At 37.5% G+C, this 16,747-nt stretch overlaps 1 protein-coding gene across 7 annotated transcripts in view; it reads right to left on the bottom strand.

Annotated features, from left to right (window-relative positions):
* Rasal2 (RAS protein activator like 2) overlaps positions 1–16,747 on the bottom strand; it is a 263,457-nt gene that overhangs the window by 37,618 nt on the left and 209,092 nt on the right. For all 7 annotated transcript variants that reach the window (XM_060364514.1, XM_021642625.2, XM_021642626.2 and 4 more), the window contains 4 exons: positions 4,964–5,117; positions 3,713–3,811; positions 1,776–2,330; positions 6–150 (listed from right to left, as the gene is read on the bottom strand). In XM_060364514.1, the coding sequence (XP_060220497.1) occupies positions 6–150; positions 1,776–2,330; positions 3,713–3,811; positions 4,964–5,117 (953 nt within the window). The remainder of the gene's footprint in view (positions 1–5; positions 151–1,775; positions 2,331–3,712; positions 3,812–4,963; positions 5,118–16,747) is intronic.

Here is a 16,747-nt window from a genome sequence, read left to right on the forward strand (position 1 = left end):
CATACCCAGCGCATCATGAAGGTACTGCTGTCCCACCAACTTGAGGTATTCCTCAATGGATTTAGTGGCAATGGTGTTTTCTCTGAAGATCAAGACATCATGCTCTCCACAACGATCCACCTCTGACATCACCAAGTCAGTCAAAAAATCCTGGCGGGATAATATTCAGTCAGAAAGAAAGCAGCTGAGCAGTAATAAACATCAGAAGAGACTGTGGAAGTAGCAGATACCCTGGAAACACTGCTTTAACACTAAGCCACCAAATTCCTTGGAAAGAGAAAAGGCAGTCAGGATAAAGAGCTTACGTATTGCCAGTTCCAAATTTAATTTCCGAGTTTCTTCAGAGATTTTTCTAATGCACTTTTTAGAAGATCATAATTCTGAATGTATCTCCAAGTCTCTCTTTTCAACCTCACCTAGTACTATTCTCTGCTACAGTCCCTGCATGGTGCTCTAGTTTCTTTTCATATCATTTAGTTCACATGTACTTTCTACATAGTGTTTTCTATTCACCACAAAAATCTTTTAGCTGTTCTCAGTTCTGTTCTACTTCTACCCTCACCTCCACTCCCACTATCATAAAACTAATTTCTGGAAACCTTTAGTTCTCGGTTCACAAACTGCTTCCTCCATGAAGTCCTCCTGGACCAAGGTTACCCTTTTCCACACCTTAATATTATACACCTTTTTACTCTCTGTACTTCTCGCTATAATCAGAGATTTATTTTTTAGTTACTTAATATGGTTTCTCCAGAAAACTGAAAGCTCCATGAGGCCAAGGATAGTGTTTATCTTTGTTCAACACATACAGTGAAGACACTTTCAGCATCCAACAGCTACTGCCATGTTAGATGTCATTTTATCTTCCAGTTTTCATTTCCATTTAGATGAAAGATTGCCATAAAATAGCTGCCAACTAACTGTACAACACCCATTGGTGTTTTCACTTCAGATCCACATTTGAATTCCGTGAAGACTTGTACTTAGCACATTTCTTGACTATCTCCTCCTGTACCATGGGGTTACAGTTAGCAGTTAAAGTAGGAGAAAGAGCTGGGTGCAGTGGTGCACGCCTATAATCCCAGCACTTGGTGAGGCAGAGGCAGGTGGATCTCTTTGAGTTTGAGGACAGCCTGGTCTACAAAGTGAGTCCAAGACAGCCAAGGCTACAGACAGAAACCCTGTCTTGAAAAACCAAAAACCAAACCAAACCAAACCAAACCACCAAACAACCAAAAAACAAAACAAAAAAATACCACCACCCCCCAAATCTCACAAAAAACAAAAAACCCACAAACAAAAAACAAAAACTGAAAGAAAGCCATCATTTAACATAACACTTCAGAAAAACCTTAGCTAAGCACGATGTTGCATACCTGTATCATGTCTTTAATTCTGGGATTTGGGAGGCTGAGGTTTGGGGCTATAATGAGTAACATGGTGAGACCATGCTTCAAAAAGATGACAATAACAAAAACTACAATAACAATAAAGTTTGAACATGTTGTGGGGTAATAGTAACTGCATCTATGGTATCTAACTCATGGAAATAAACTAGGAATAAGCATTTGCTAGTTCCCCCATTTCACTTTAGTTTAAAAAAACCTCTATCTCTTATAGACCTGCTAATAGGCTTTCCTAACTCAGTCTTAATTTCCCTTTCTTTTTCGGAAGGCTTTTAATGCTGGATTTTCACAGTATCTACCAGTACCCACAGCCCCATTTCCTTGTACACAATAAGGAAGGACTTTAAGGTAACACCCTTTTCGACTTACCTTGGCTCTGCCAGTACTTTGAAGAATGTGTACTAAGGCACAAGCCAATTCCTCTTTATTCCTCACACTAATTACTGGCTCAAGGACAGAACACAGCATGGTGTAGTTGCTGGTGATGAATTCTGCAAATTCTTTGTATTGTTCCATAGGCAGAATGGTGATAGTTTGGAAACGTGACTTAATCCGGATAGAAGGTCCTCCTGTCTTTCCCTTGTTGGGTGTGGGTGTACTCACGGGGTACCACTTTTCTACAAACTGGCGACCAGTCACACTGGCAGTGGGGATGTTGACTAGCCCTACATAATTATTCTTGTCCTTTTTTTTCTTTTTTTCCACATCCTTATAAATGTGAACTGTGATACTATGAAGAGGTGGAAGGCTATAGAATTCAAAATGTTCACCCCAGAAAATATTGTCTGCTTTGGTCTTGCTGGTTGTACGAGCAAAGAGGGTATCATCAAGGCACAGTTCGCAGAAATATTTTTTTTTAGGGGCAAGGTCCTTGGCTTCAATGATCCATAAACGGAGAACATTTTCAGCTCGTCTACAATTGTCCTAAAAAGAGACAACAAAGTTGAATTTGAAGCTGACATACCAGAAAGAGGATGTTTTCTTCTTAAAGTAAGGCTAATTATTAACATTCCTCTAATAGAGCAGTCAACATACAGTAATAAGAATCACTATCTCATTTAGGTTCACAGAACTCTGAAAAAGAATCTTGCATGGGTAAGACTGTTCAGTGGGTAGCTGGCTGCACCTGCTGCCAAACCTCCATTTGATCCCCAGGACACACATAGTGGAAGGAAAACAATCAACTCCTGCAAATTGTCCTCTGAAATCCATGTGGTCTGTCTGTTTGTCTCCACCCTCACCACACAAATAAATACATGTAATTAAAAACATTTTAAAAGAATCTTACAGAACCACAAATACTGTTTTACTTGTTGACAAAAAAGAATATCATGTAACTAAGTTTTCTATAGCCAGCTTTATGAGGCTGGACTAATTTCTAGGAATAAAAAAAGAGAAGTTGCTAACTAACATGCCTCCTAGTACCACTTTTATCATATATTAACTTCTGGTGGGACATGTCATCCGCTTTTTTGAGTCTATATTCACACCGGTAAAATGATCTTATTGGAGATAAGATCTAATGTCATAGTGCAAAATGTCATAACATGTATATTGTTTTTAAAACTGCCAAGCTTTAAGCCAGATGTGGTAGCAGTAGCCTATAACCCAGGTACTTGTGAGGTTGCAAAAGGACTGCAAGTTTAAGACCAGCCTTGGTTACATAGTGAGACCTTGTCTCAAGAACCAAAAAAATTAAGATCTAGAAAATTAAGATATTAATATCTTTGTTTTCTATCAACTTGATGCTTATAAGCTGATAAATGAAAAAACTTTTATTCAATTTGTTCCGACAGTTTCATACATGCATAAGGTACATTCTTTAATTTCCCTCCTACCCTCACTACACCCCTCCTTACAAGTTCCTTTCCTACACATTCGTATCCCCTCCCACTTTCTGAGACCCACTATATTTAATCATTTGGTGACCACAGGTTTAGAACCATCCACTAGAACCGATAGGTTCCTCTGGTGATGAAACTCAATGAAAACTGAAAACTGTAACTGTTCCTCCCCCCAAATCTACAAGCAGCTAATAGTTCAGCAGAGAGGGGCAGGGCCCCTTGAGCCCTTTCCAATCCATGACTGACTGCTGGCAGACCAGGTTTTGTGTGGGTCTGCTGCCAGAGCAGCTATGAGGTGATGAGAACATTGGCTGTGTATTTCTTAGCCCTTCCTTCCATTTTCCTGCGTTTACATTCTTTCTGCTTTGTCTTCTAAGATGATCCACGAGCCTTAGAGGGAGTGATATAAATGTCCTGTTTGAGACATTTTTGTCCTGTTTCGACACTCAAAGCTACCATTACCTTATTTGGCTGAACTGTTCTTCGAAGGTTTTCCATCCACTTATCTCTCTCTGAGGCAGAGTTACAGCTAAAGCATTTACTTCCACTTAAGTAGGTGACCTTCAACACAAAGATTAGAGATGAGGATATGAGACTGGGGATTTATCTTCTAATTTCTATATTTTAAGAATTAGGGACATATTATGAAACCCAGATCTTCTTACTATATGAAGCTAAAACTATTGTTTTAGTTCTGTTGTATCTTTACTTAAAATTTAACCTTCTAAGTAGCATCCATACTTCTGAGCTATGAGAACAAAGCTCATTTACAATTTAGCTGGCCTTTGGTTCAGAGAAATAAGACATAAAGGCAACATCTAAAATTACTTGTAAATGAATATGCTGATTTGAGCTAATAAAAATAACTAAAAAGGGAAAATGTCTGTAAAATAATTTGATTTCTTAAGATTGCTTCATTAGAAGGATACTAAATGAAGTTGAATTACTCTTTGGAATCCATTTCTTCTCCAGGAGGCAACCAACCCACTGAGTTCTAATCATTTATAACACTGGACATAGTATAGTATGTCCATAGTACAAGCCCAATGAACTGAGCTCCAGAAATAAAAGTTCAGTGATTTTCAACAACATTACTATTATTATTAATTACAAAACACATATAAATGACTTGATCAAACTGCTGCAGTCTGTTCATTTACTCTCAGTTCATAATACAATGAATCAAATATGACAGACTGTATACTGTGTCTGAAATGGCAGCTCCTAGATTCAGATGGTTAGTGGGGACCTGAAATGTGACTGTTGATTGAGGAACATGCAGGAGATTACAAAAACAAGCAAGGTATGGTCCTAAGTCAAGAATCACTCATGTTATAGATAAAAACGTGGTTTTGGTTGATTTTCTGAAAATTTCTTTAAAATTAGGGTTTAAATAACAGTATATGATATCTTTATCAATTTAAAAATTAACATATTGCTTTGAGATGCTATTGTTAATCTTGTAACCTATGCTGAGAATGTACAAAAGTGCTCAAGTTTTTTAAAAAGTAGACAGAGGCAAAGACATGAGCATCATTAATAACTTGATTACAAATATAATTCTATTAGCAGATTTTTTCAACTTTTCCCTTATAAGTAGAAAAATTTCTGGAACTGAAAACCAGTTAAGATAAATAAGAAACACTATAGTGAAATTGTCAAATTATTATCAACTATTCTACAGAAGTGTCTACAGTTCTTATTCCTTTTCACCTCAAAGCAGAAGTCTTGTCCAAGGATGCTACTATGGAGTGGTTTCACTGCCACTGGCTCCCCTCTACCAAGGTCTAGACATTCCACTGCACTGCACGGGCTCAGCAGGGACTCGTGTGAACGAGACTCTTTCAGTTTAGGCAGACCACGAGACCTAAAAGTAGAAGATACTTAGGGCAGTGTTACATGAGGTCTAATGAAAGGAGACTAATGAAAATGTACAAAAGTGGAAGGGGTTAAAAATAAAAGGAAGAACAAACAGATATCCTATGTAGTAACAATATCAAGCGCATTCATATAGTGCACATAAACTATGTGTGAACACATCTTTTCAACAAAGCATAGACATAATTTTACAAGCTTCAAAGGACTTCTATGCTCCTGTACAGATGTTATATTATCACTTCTATATTGGAAAATGAATACATACTATTCAGAATTACTTAACCACTTTTTATGCAAAAGCACTATTGGAAGACATTCTTATTTTGTTTGAGGGTACACATTTATTTTCTTGTATCACCAACAATGGCTGAATCCTCAGCTTGCTTCTTTGTGTGTTACTAGATTCCACTCCCACCCCAACCTGACCAGTATGCAAGAGAAAGAAAGCAAGCAGGAGGAGTGAGAGTGACAGCAAGAAAGACAAACTTTTCTGCACAAGAATCAAACAGCCTGGTTTCCATCTCAATAAGGAATTCTCTTCTGGCAAACTTTGACTTCTATACATCCTCTACAGTATAAATATGAGTAAAGAATAGAAATGCCTTGAGGAAGCGCCCACCATAGTTAAAACAAGACTCCCCAGAGAACAGCTGACACTGCCAGGCAAGCATCTTGGCTCACTCTGTTTTCTTGGTCATGGGTAGGTAGCCTAGTTCCTGTCACCAAAGGAGATAAATAATTCCCTGCCTTCCTATTGTAAACTGTAAAAATTAATGAGCTCAACATGATGGAAAATAATTTTCCTGAATTCGGCAATGTATGGTCATGCAGCTTTGGTCAATAATTATACTTAGTGACTGAAACACCCATCTGCTTCAAGTAGGTCTTAGTTATATGTCTAAAAAGAAATGTCTATGTAAAGACATTTGTTTTGGTAGAATATTTTAAATAAGCAGCTTTATTTACTAGTAACAAGGTTAATACTGAAAGGAGTTTCAGTTCTTGCTGTCAGAAGAGTCTAAACTGTAAAGCTACAGGATATTGGAAACATCACTACGTCTCCACTCTACTTAGACTCTGTAAACAAGAAACAACTTAAAGATAATTCAGTCTGTTGGTTCAACAAAAACAGCAAATAATAACGTCCATCTAAAATTTAGGCTAAAAAAACAAACAAAACAAAACAAAACAAACCTGTGTTCTGATAGCAATTCTTTAAGTAAAAAAAGCAGTGTAGTAGTTCCCATTAATAATGCAAGGTATGCACAAAAAAGGACAAAAGCCACTAAATATATATAGTGAGCATAAAATTCTACAAAGCAACAGTTGGATTCATTTCCCTTTATTCTAGATAAGAAAACATGTTTGATGTTATGTGGTGCAAATACAGTACAATTATAACTAATTTTTTTTAATCTTAGTCAATTTATCGTAATGCAGCCTTTCTCAATAAGCCAGAAGCCAGATTGAAGAAACAGGACACCATAATCTTTGTAAAACAAACAGAAAATGAGATCTCGCTGTCCTCAGGAACTGCTGGAAGAAAAGCTGCTCCAGCTCTGGGATGATCAGCTCACCAGGAAAGGCCACAATATATTTAAAGGAGAAGGTGTTACAATAAAGTTTCTCTTGTTATAATCTCCAAAACAGTTAAAATATGAATTCATTTTATTTAAAACAAAGTAAATGTCTACCTACATGAAGCAAGTGTACAGCCACCTGGCAGTGCAGCCCCAAACCATAGCGGTGCCACATGTCCCCGTGTAGCAAGTCACTTCCTGGACTACATCTCAGAAAACAACTCTCGGTTTAGAAGGCAGGAACCAACTGGGAATCATTTCCCTGCTGCCTGCAGTCATAGATGCCGAATAAATGCCTTTCAGGTGTTATTCAAGTCTTCAATAGAAGCCAGGACAGAAACACAAGCAATCGAACAAGTCCTCTCTATCCACAGCCTGCAGTGAAGGTGATATCCCTTAATTCCTCTAGGCTGCATCTAAGTCCTTAGGTAACACAAACAAGGTTCCAGGGCTCTAGGCTGGGCCTGTTGCCATGGTGCTACACCTTTAAGGAGATTAGAGCTGGAAAGCAGCAGGAAGAAGCTGCAGCTGGCAGGACTCAGGGAGCATGCTCTGAAAACATGGCAAAGGTGACTGCTTAAAAAAAAGAAGGGAAAGAGTAGTGAGGGCCCATTCCCATGAAATTCTCAGCTCTGGGGATGGGGAATGGTGTCTTAATAAAAATTACTTTGGGACAGATCCAGAAGGGTTGTTTCCTGTGACTGCCAGCTACCACTAGCTACTCCTACTATATCTTCTCACAATACAATCTCTCACACCGCATTTCCTTTGCTGTGCCCCCTCTAGGCAAAAGTCTCTTTTTGCATAATTTATCTGGTTTAAAGTTATTTTCTAACTTTAGAATAAGTGAAATAAAATATTTTTTTTCAATGCTTGTCCAGCATAGTTCAACTTTCAACAGCTGCCATAAAAACTCATCTTATTCAAGCCATCTGGAATTATAACTTAAAAGGTACTTACTGAAATTTCAGTAATTACTACATAGTTCAGAGTGTGGATACATACACACATGAATCAACAGCCAACATTAATACTGAAGAAATAAGCAAGCTCTTCTTCTACTCGGAAGACAGTGTCTCTGAGAAGTAATTCCCACAGAAGCATGATTACAGTAAACACAAGATCAAACAGCCTGGGGATGGCTCAGGGCAAGAAGGGAGAAGGAGCCATTATTTCAATTTTCAATATGGCATTAGAAACCCCGTGTCACCTCTAAACATGTTTACCTCCTTCTGTACCTCCACAGGCATTGATTTTCTGTAGATCCAAGTACTGAATTTTAGCGCTGGTGCCACAGTTTATTCCTCTAATGGAACAGAATGGGGATTTATTGGGAGAATAATGAGTTTAAAACAACTTTTCCAAGGTAAGCTGACAAGGGCCTTTATTAAGAAACCTTACTTGGCCTTAAAAGCAGATAATGTGCATTTCTGGACTACTGGCAGGTCCTTCCCCGACTACACTCCTTTGTCCCACACCATTAGCATAAACATCACACAGGAATAATCTGGGGGTTAATTTAACTGGAAAACTGCTTCCTACAGTTTGATTTTACATTAAATTAAGGAGTACCACATTCTACACTTCATCAACTTATGGACTGTGAGGGTATGGGCTGGCATGGGTTAAAAATCTAATTGCTGATGAAGATTACTCGCTGGTTCTGACTTATTTAAGATATAAACTACAAGGCAAGAGAGGCTTTCTGTTACCATATTAAATGCTTGTTACATTGCTGCAGCCGTCATCACTACTTAAAATCAGTCATAAAAAGAGAAAAGTGAATACTGGGGTTGGGCACCATCACACACACTGGTGGACGCACTGGTGCAAAAGGAAAAGCGTAAAAGAACTCTAATTAGTGCAGTTTGAAGTAAACACAGCTGGATTCGCTCAGCTTACCCATCTGATTTCTTAAAAAGTCACATTTCCCCCAACACTCCAATAGTGCTTGGGTTGGCTAGCTCACTCGGCCACATGTTTACAGATTCAGTTCCAAATTTAGAAATTGGGAAACTTTTAATTAAAAATGCTTATTGCCACACAAAATCCTGCACTCGGTGCAGGTGAGTTTCTGCTTAGTTGGCAGTTATGGTTCTGAACTACGTCACTGGATTCTGGGAGAGACGCTGAGCCTGTTGCTGGGTGCTGCACCACACTTGTGTTTTAACCAGCATGCATCTTATAGCACTTGTTCTGAAAATGTCCCACGTAGTCATTAATAAACCTGGGTATCTCAACACTCAATATATTTTAAAGCTGAGATCTCAAAAGACAAGATTATTTTTTCCCTGTTCCCTGGATTTTACTGTTTTCTAATCAGACATTTTGTGAACATTTCCAAGTGATTCTATTTGTTGAACATATAACTCTCCTGTATTGTAATTTTAGCACCCCTTCTCAGGCTTTGTATCTCACTCACTAGTGTTCTGTTGTGTACTCAAAACCCTCAGAGAATCTTGATAGCTCCAGCTGCACTGGCCTGTTTGCTGTAGGTGAAACCAGTCCCCACTGCTTCTGCTACTGATTTTTATGTTAGCCACATAGAGCTACTTTTGGAACAGTACATAATGCAGATTTTCCTTCTGCTTGAAGGACTGCTCTCAAGTCTCAAGAGTCTTAATGAGCCCAGATGCTGAGCCCAGATAAAAGCAGTGTATCTGTATGTAGCCTGAGTTATCATTTGAAATAAAAACCTCCTGGCTTACCATCCCACAAAAATGTGAAACATACAGCAACTTCAACATGTATACATGTACACATTCAATGAAAGGAACATAGAGACTATAAATATTAAAAGTACATTTGAGAAGTAGAAAATTCCACTGTCTTTAATAGAAGTTGTTTTATAATATATTTTTCTTGGTCTTTAAATTGCAAATGTATTAAAACCTATTAGTACAATCAAACAAATAGAAACAGATACACTGAATTAAGCAAAGACATTAAAATAAACTAAATTACACCTAGAATCCAACTCAACTAAAAGACCACTTAAAGGTGGTCTTTCTCCCATCTTTTCCTCTCTTCTGAAGCTCCCATGCTCCCCCCCACTCTCAAGTTGATATCCTTTTTTTCTTTGATTGTAGATCTATACACAAATATATATAAAAGAACTCTTTTCTTTCTTCTCCTCCCCCCCCCTTTTTTGGCAGGGGGTATTTAAGACAGGGCTTTTCTGTGTAACAGTGGTGGTTGTAATAGAACTTTCTTTGTAGACCAGGCTGGCCTTGAACTCACAGAGATCTGCCTGCCTTTGCTGGCTTGTACTTCTTAATCTAGAGGGAAAATTTGATATTGCTGTTGTTTCTGTCTTGTTTCTTCCTGGGGTCCTGTCCACCTCTTCCACTATGTTCTTGATGCAAGAGTGGTGACATAGATCTCTCTGTTTGGGCTGGCTCCCCACAATTCATTGAGCTCTGCAATGTGTCCTGTTGTGGTTTTCTGTGATGTTGCCTCTCAGAGGGTAAGGGTGCCCTACACTGCTGAAGACATCACACACTTAGGACACATGACCCAGATGACTCAAGCTAGCTCTGACCTGAAAGTCTCTTCCCTGTGGTCTAGCTTTCATAATCTCAGAAAATACTATGCAAACCACCAAGAGAAAGAAGCAAATTAGACAGTCCTAGCCAGCTGCAACACCAATGAACCACAATTATCATCATGCAAGAAGCACAACAAACAGAAATACACACATACCTAATACAGTGCAGTTCGTTCTATAATAAGTCATTTACAGTTAGCCATAGGTGGTCAGTGGTCAGGTAGAGTAAGGACTTAGTCTAGAAAATATGGAAAGAATACAAGAGATAGGGAGCATATAATTTCGGACTTGGGTATTCCTGCATGAGCATGCACTAAAATTAAGACAGACTCAGGACAGAGGATAGGAACAGGAGATGTTATCTGAGAAGAGAGAACAAAATCACAAGCAGAGCAATAATAGAAAATACCAGGGGAAGTGCTGTAAACGAAAGACTTCAGGGGGTTGACAGAGATAATGGGAGTTAGGAAGGGACCAGGCCATGTTGTATTTTGCATAGTACACTAATATTATAATAAAAGTATTATACACATGCAGTAAGATATTACAATTGAAATTTCATTTGTGATACTGAGATAAAGAGAGGTGCTATTCCAAAGTGAGGTACTAGACAAGATATAGTGTTTATAAAAGAAATGTTCTGGGACTAATTCCACTATTTTGAACCCTCAGTTAGATCAAGACCATAGAGAGTGACCAGAAAGAGGAAAAGTCAAAAGACTTGGGAGGGTGAATTCTGAGTAAATTGTGTGGCTCATCCCCTTTTCTCTACAATACATATGATTAGTGGAAATGGGGTGAGGTTTGATTCTTTCTGGATAGCTAGATGATCAGAAATGACTAAGTGTTGGCAGTGACTAAGTTTTGGAGTGGTCTGTACTCCTAGTTCCTAATGGTTGTCAGTGCAAAGAATTTATGACTGTTCTTTGTAGTTGTGAAGATACCAGAACAACAAAAGTTCATTCTTGGAATGGGCTGGGAGATGGCTCAGTGTGTAAAGAGCTTGCTGGAGAACTGAATTCTGTAACCCAGTACCCATGAATGAACTAGGCATAGAATATGGCTATGGTCTCAGTGACAAGAGACCGGGGAACTGCAGTAGGCCAAGTGGTGAGCTCCACGTTCAAGAGGAAACACTGTCTTAAAAAATATGGTGGACACTGATAGAGAAAGACACCTGATATGACTTCTGGCCTTCATGCCCTTGCTTGAGTGTATACACTTTCTCCACAGAGCTCCTTGAATGAAACTATAGGTGAGAGCGTCCTTAGAGATGAAAAATCCCTCATGGACTCCTCAAAGAAGCAAGATACAAACATCTGTCAGGTTCACAGACCATAATGGAAAACTAAGATGGTACTAGAATAGAATGTCTGATCTCCTTTCTACTCCTGTGTCTATTAAAAAAAAAAAAAATCCAAAAGTTAGGGCTGGCAACAAGTACTTGAAATCTGGCAATGTGTAGATTCAGGGTTTTTCATCATTCCATAGTCTTAAGTGCTTGTGAACAAAAGGCAAAATAATCAGATTTTTCATGGTCTTATGCCCTCTCACGTGGCACAGATTGAATGTCCAAACACAACTAATATGGATCCTAGAAAATGATTTTGCTGAGTTTTAACTGATTAGATGACTTTTAAACAATGACTCTGTGATATTCTATTGTTTTTTTCTCTAAAGTGTTCCTCATATCCTGTCTTTTGACTTTGCATTTCTACTGCCAATAGCCTCCTTAGAGCCTTCATTATATGTCACAATGGCTTTACAATAACTGCTCCCCCAAATTTGGTCTTTGCAAAGCAAGTGATCTAAAATGTCATACTCCATAGTACAGGCTTTCTCCATTTACAGCGTGGCTCTATGTCATCTGCCGAGAACTGTTTACCGGCTCTTTGCTGCTTGTAGTCTACAGTCTAAGCTCCTTAGTTTGACATTTAAGGACGTAAAAGAACCGAGCTGAAAAATATTTCTTCTCATAAAAGACATATTCCCTCAGACTTCTAGTTTCAGCAATTTTACCAAAAATTCCAATGTCACTTCATTACCATGTTCCCCATTCCTAGTTCTTTGCATATAACCTACTGTTTTCTTTCTAGAAGCTTTGAAAGGATAGAAAACAAAATAAAACAAAGCAAAACCCCAACACTTTAATGATCTGATATCTTGCGATGTTACTAGCAGATGTTTCTGTTCAGGGGTCTTTACCACTAACTGTCCTGAAAATTAGGTGGCCTCTCCAGTCTGGACATTTTTCTTGTCTGGGGACATTTTCTTGAATTATTCCTTTGACAAGGTCTTCCCTACAGTCTCTGTTCCTTTTTCTATAATCTTGTGCACTGACTCTTTCATTCTTTCTGTTATTGATTTATTTTGTGTGTGGGTGTGAAGTCAGAAGACAACTTGTGGGAGTGTGTTCTGTCCTTCTACTGTGGATGTCCCAGGGATGAACCCAGGTCATCAGGGTTGGTGGTAAGTGCCCTCACCTGCTTCTGCCATCTTGCCAGCCTGATCCTTTAATCTTCTGTTACACTTCTGCAACACTGACTATTTTATCTTTCATATTAACTTTCAAGGGCTTCTTGTTTTTTCCCTTTCTACTACGTAGTTATTATTTTATAGGCGTACGATTTTACTTGTGAAATCATTTGTTTGCTGTGAACTTGCTCTCTCTTTAGTAGAATATTTTGATCTCTGTTCTTCATTTTTGGGTATTTCTTTGGAATCTTTAAGACACGTGGTTATATGTTTGAGAGCACGGCACTAAGTGAAAGCTCAGTGGAAACTGTTCCTGGAACGAGCTCACAGACTAATGAGCTCCATTGTAGAGTGCTTCCTGGCCAGCTGTTTTTCTTTTCTTTAAACATCTTTCTTGAGATATCACCCACACAACAACATCCATCCACTTAAAGTGTACACAGTTATCAGTACATTCAGAATTGTGCAGTCCTCACTGCAACCCATGCCCCAGATATTTTCACCACTGGGAACAGAAGCTCACTACTCCTTTGCATTTATTCTTCTTTGATTGGATTTTTCTATATCACATTTTCAGTTTTTGACAACTACTAATCTCCATGCATATTCTTATTCTTGACACTTCCATATTCTACAAATGGAAACACAATATTTAGAATTAGTAGTCAAGATAACACTTATCCCATAGATTGGGAAAACTAAAGTGATTAGCTTTTTTCTTAAATGTCTGTGTGTGTGAAATGTATGCTAGGCAGTGTTGTATCCCTGTGCTGTGCCCACAGTCCCTGGCAAATGTCTTTCAATTATCATTCTTTCAAGGATAAACTCAGTCATACACATTGTATCATGTTTCAGTATTCCCTTCTTTTTATGGATGACTAATATTATGTGGATATATTATGTTCATGTAGTCATCTGTTGATGGTCATTTGGGTCATGATCACTTTGGTAATCATGATTACTATGAATAATGCTGCTGTGAACATTTTATGTTCATGCATTTGTATGGATGTTTTTATCTGGCATGTACTCACCAGTTGGGATTTTAACAGAGAAAGACAAACACGACCACTATAAATCTTTCTGGGGGAACTTTAGTTTCTCCAGTCTATGGGATAAGTTTTATCTTGAATACTAGCTTTCTATAGTAGGGCAGGATCTGAACTCTTCCAGAATTCTGGAAGTATGTGTGCTAAACTAATCCTCAATGGCAAATGCTAGCTAGCTGACCATTTCTCAATATCTACCCTTTTCTCTGAATATAAGACTAGGCCCTTGCATTATCAAGAGGCACAGTATACCCAATTATAAAAATTTACAAAATAAAAGTTAGCAATGACTAACCAGGGATCACTGGACTGTTTCATGGAAATTCCTTTAAAGAGAGAGAAGTCGGTAGTAGGTAATACCCTTAAAAGGGTTCCTCTTTTCTGATGCCTAAAAAATGGATATCATATGCAAAGCTAAAACAATTACCACGTATTCATAAAGAGCTCCTTGAAGATCCTGAGAATGGCAGATTTGCACTTTTATGTGAGGGGACAATGTATTGTTTTAGTGATTACTGCTTTGAGTATCTGATAACAGCTCATTTATATCTTAAGTGATAAGACTTCAGAAATCCTTTTTGTATAGCAACTGTATCTGATTAATATGTAATCTAAAATTGAGATTTTAATAGTTTTATTAGCATAGAAATAAAGAAAAAGAAAAAGTCAAAATAAACCCTTTCTTTCTGCAAGCTAGTTTAGTAATTTTTTTCCTCCTCTTTCTCCTCCTCCTCAGGACAGGACACCATGACAAAAATAAACAGAAAACACTGAGCTAAATAATAGCATGTCAAATGGGACTAATAGACATCTGCAGAATATTTCATCCCAACACTGAAGAATATTCTCAGTAGCCCCCAGGACTTTCTCCAAAACAAATCATACAATACACAAATAGAATAACAGCATTGAAAAAAAAAAGAATAACAGCATTGAATATAGAAATAACTTTGTATTCTACGTCATCATAATGAAATTAAAACTAGAAAGCAACAAGAACTACAGAACATATATAAATCCATGAGGGTTAAATAATAAACTTTTGAATTTAATGAGTTACTGAAGAAATCGAGAAGTAAAAAATACTTTTAGAATTGAAAAAAACTTAAAACACAACATACTAGAATCTATGGGACTCTATGAAAGCAGATCTAAGAGGAAATTTTACAGCTAAAAGTACCTACGTAAAAATAATTAAAGTGGGGCTGGAGAGATGGCTCAGCGGTTAAGAGCACTGGCTGCTCTTCCAGAGGTCCCAAGTTCAATTCCCTGCAATTACATGGTGGCTTACAACCATCTAGAAGGTCTACATACAGACAGAACATTGTATACATAATAAATATTTAAAAAAATTAAAGTGTTCACAAATAAATAGCAGTCTACCTTAGGGCCTGGGAAAACAAGAACAAGCTAAACTCCATTTCTTTCAGTAGACAGAAAGAAATAAGATCTGTGTAGAAAGTAATGAGATGCAAACATGAGAGAGAGAGAGAGAGAGAGAGCATATCAATGAAAGGAAGAGTTGGTTCCTTGAAAAGATGAAAAAGATCAATAAGTTATTAACTAAACTAACCAAACAAAGAGAAGCGCCCATTTAATAGAATTAAAAAGCTGGAGCGCAGGCTCAGCAGTTAACAGCAATGACTGCTCTTGCAGAGAACGTGGGTTTGATTTCCAGTACCCACACATGGTTAACAACTACCGGCAATGCCAGGACCAAGGGTAGCAAGAGCATTAAGAGAAGAGGGCACTCTTCTGACCTCTGTGGGTATTTCACAAATGTGATACACAGTCATACATGCAGGTAAAACACTCAAAAACATAAAAATAAATAAATCTAAAACATTAAAAAGATCAAAAGGGATTAGAAAAAATTCAGAAAATCATAAGAACATATCTTAAAAACTTGTATTCAACTAAGGTGGAAAATGTAAAATGCATAGATAAATTTTTAGAAGCATATGATCAACCCAAATTAAACCAAGATGAGAAAAACAGCTTGAACACATTTATAACGAGCAATGGGATTTGAAACAGTAATGAAACATTTCCTAGCTAAAAGCAGTCCAGCTCCAGATGGATGCGAAGTTTACCTATAGACCTTTACAGAAGAACTAACATTCATGCTTCTCAAAGTAGTCAATAAAATAGAAAATAAGGACGGATATGCATTGAACTCGTTCTACAAACCAAGTTCCCTAATACCAAAATCAGATAAAGATACAACAAATGTAGCAATTCACACAAATGGACTCAGATATTATACAATCATCTCAACAGATCCAAAGGCATTTAATAAAATCAAGAGACTAGAGCAGATGGAACATATAACAACATAAAAAGGCGATATATGACATTATACTAAATGAGAAAAACTTGAAAGTATTTTTGCTAAAACAAAAGATGATGAGAGTTTCCACTCTCCATTCTTGTTCAATAGTGTTGGAAGTCTTAGCTGGAACAACAACAAACAGCAGCAACAGCAACAACAATAACAAAAAGATAGAAAAGGGATACACATAGGAAAATAAGTCAAAGCATCTCACTTGTAGATAATATAGTATTTTACAAAAGAGACCATGAGTCCACCAGAAAACACTTGAATCTGCTAAACACTTTTAGCAAAATGGAAGGACCCGAAATTAACTTGCAGAAACCCAGCACCTTCTTATATACTAATGATAAATACACTGAAAAAGAATAAGAGAAACAATTCCATTCACAACTGTTTCAAACCAGATTAAACAAAACCATATCACAAATTTTGAATAAACCAAACTAAAGAACAGCAATGGAAATTTTATCTATAATGGAAAATTTAAAATACTGGAGAAAGGAACTAAAGAAGATACTAGAAGAGAGAAAACCTCTATACTCAAAGGTTGGCAGAATATTGTGAAAATGGCTACATGGTGAGTTCTAGATCCAACTATTTTTTTCTTCTCTTTTTTAAAAAAATATTTCTTTT

This window comes from Meriones unguiculatus, chromosome 11 (genome assembly GCF_030254825.1).
Source record: "Meriones unguiculatus strain TT.TT164.6M chromosome 11, Bangor_MerUng_6.1, whole genome shotgun sequence".
In the NCBI taxonomy this organism is placed as follows: Eukaryota; Metazoa; Chordata; class Mammalia; order Rodentia; family Muridae; genus Meriones; species Meriones unguiculatus.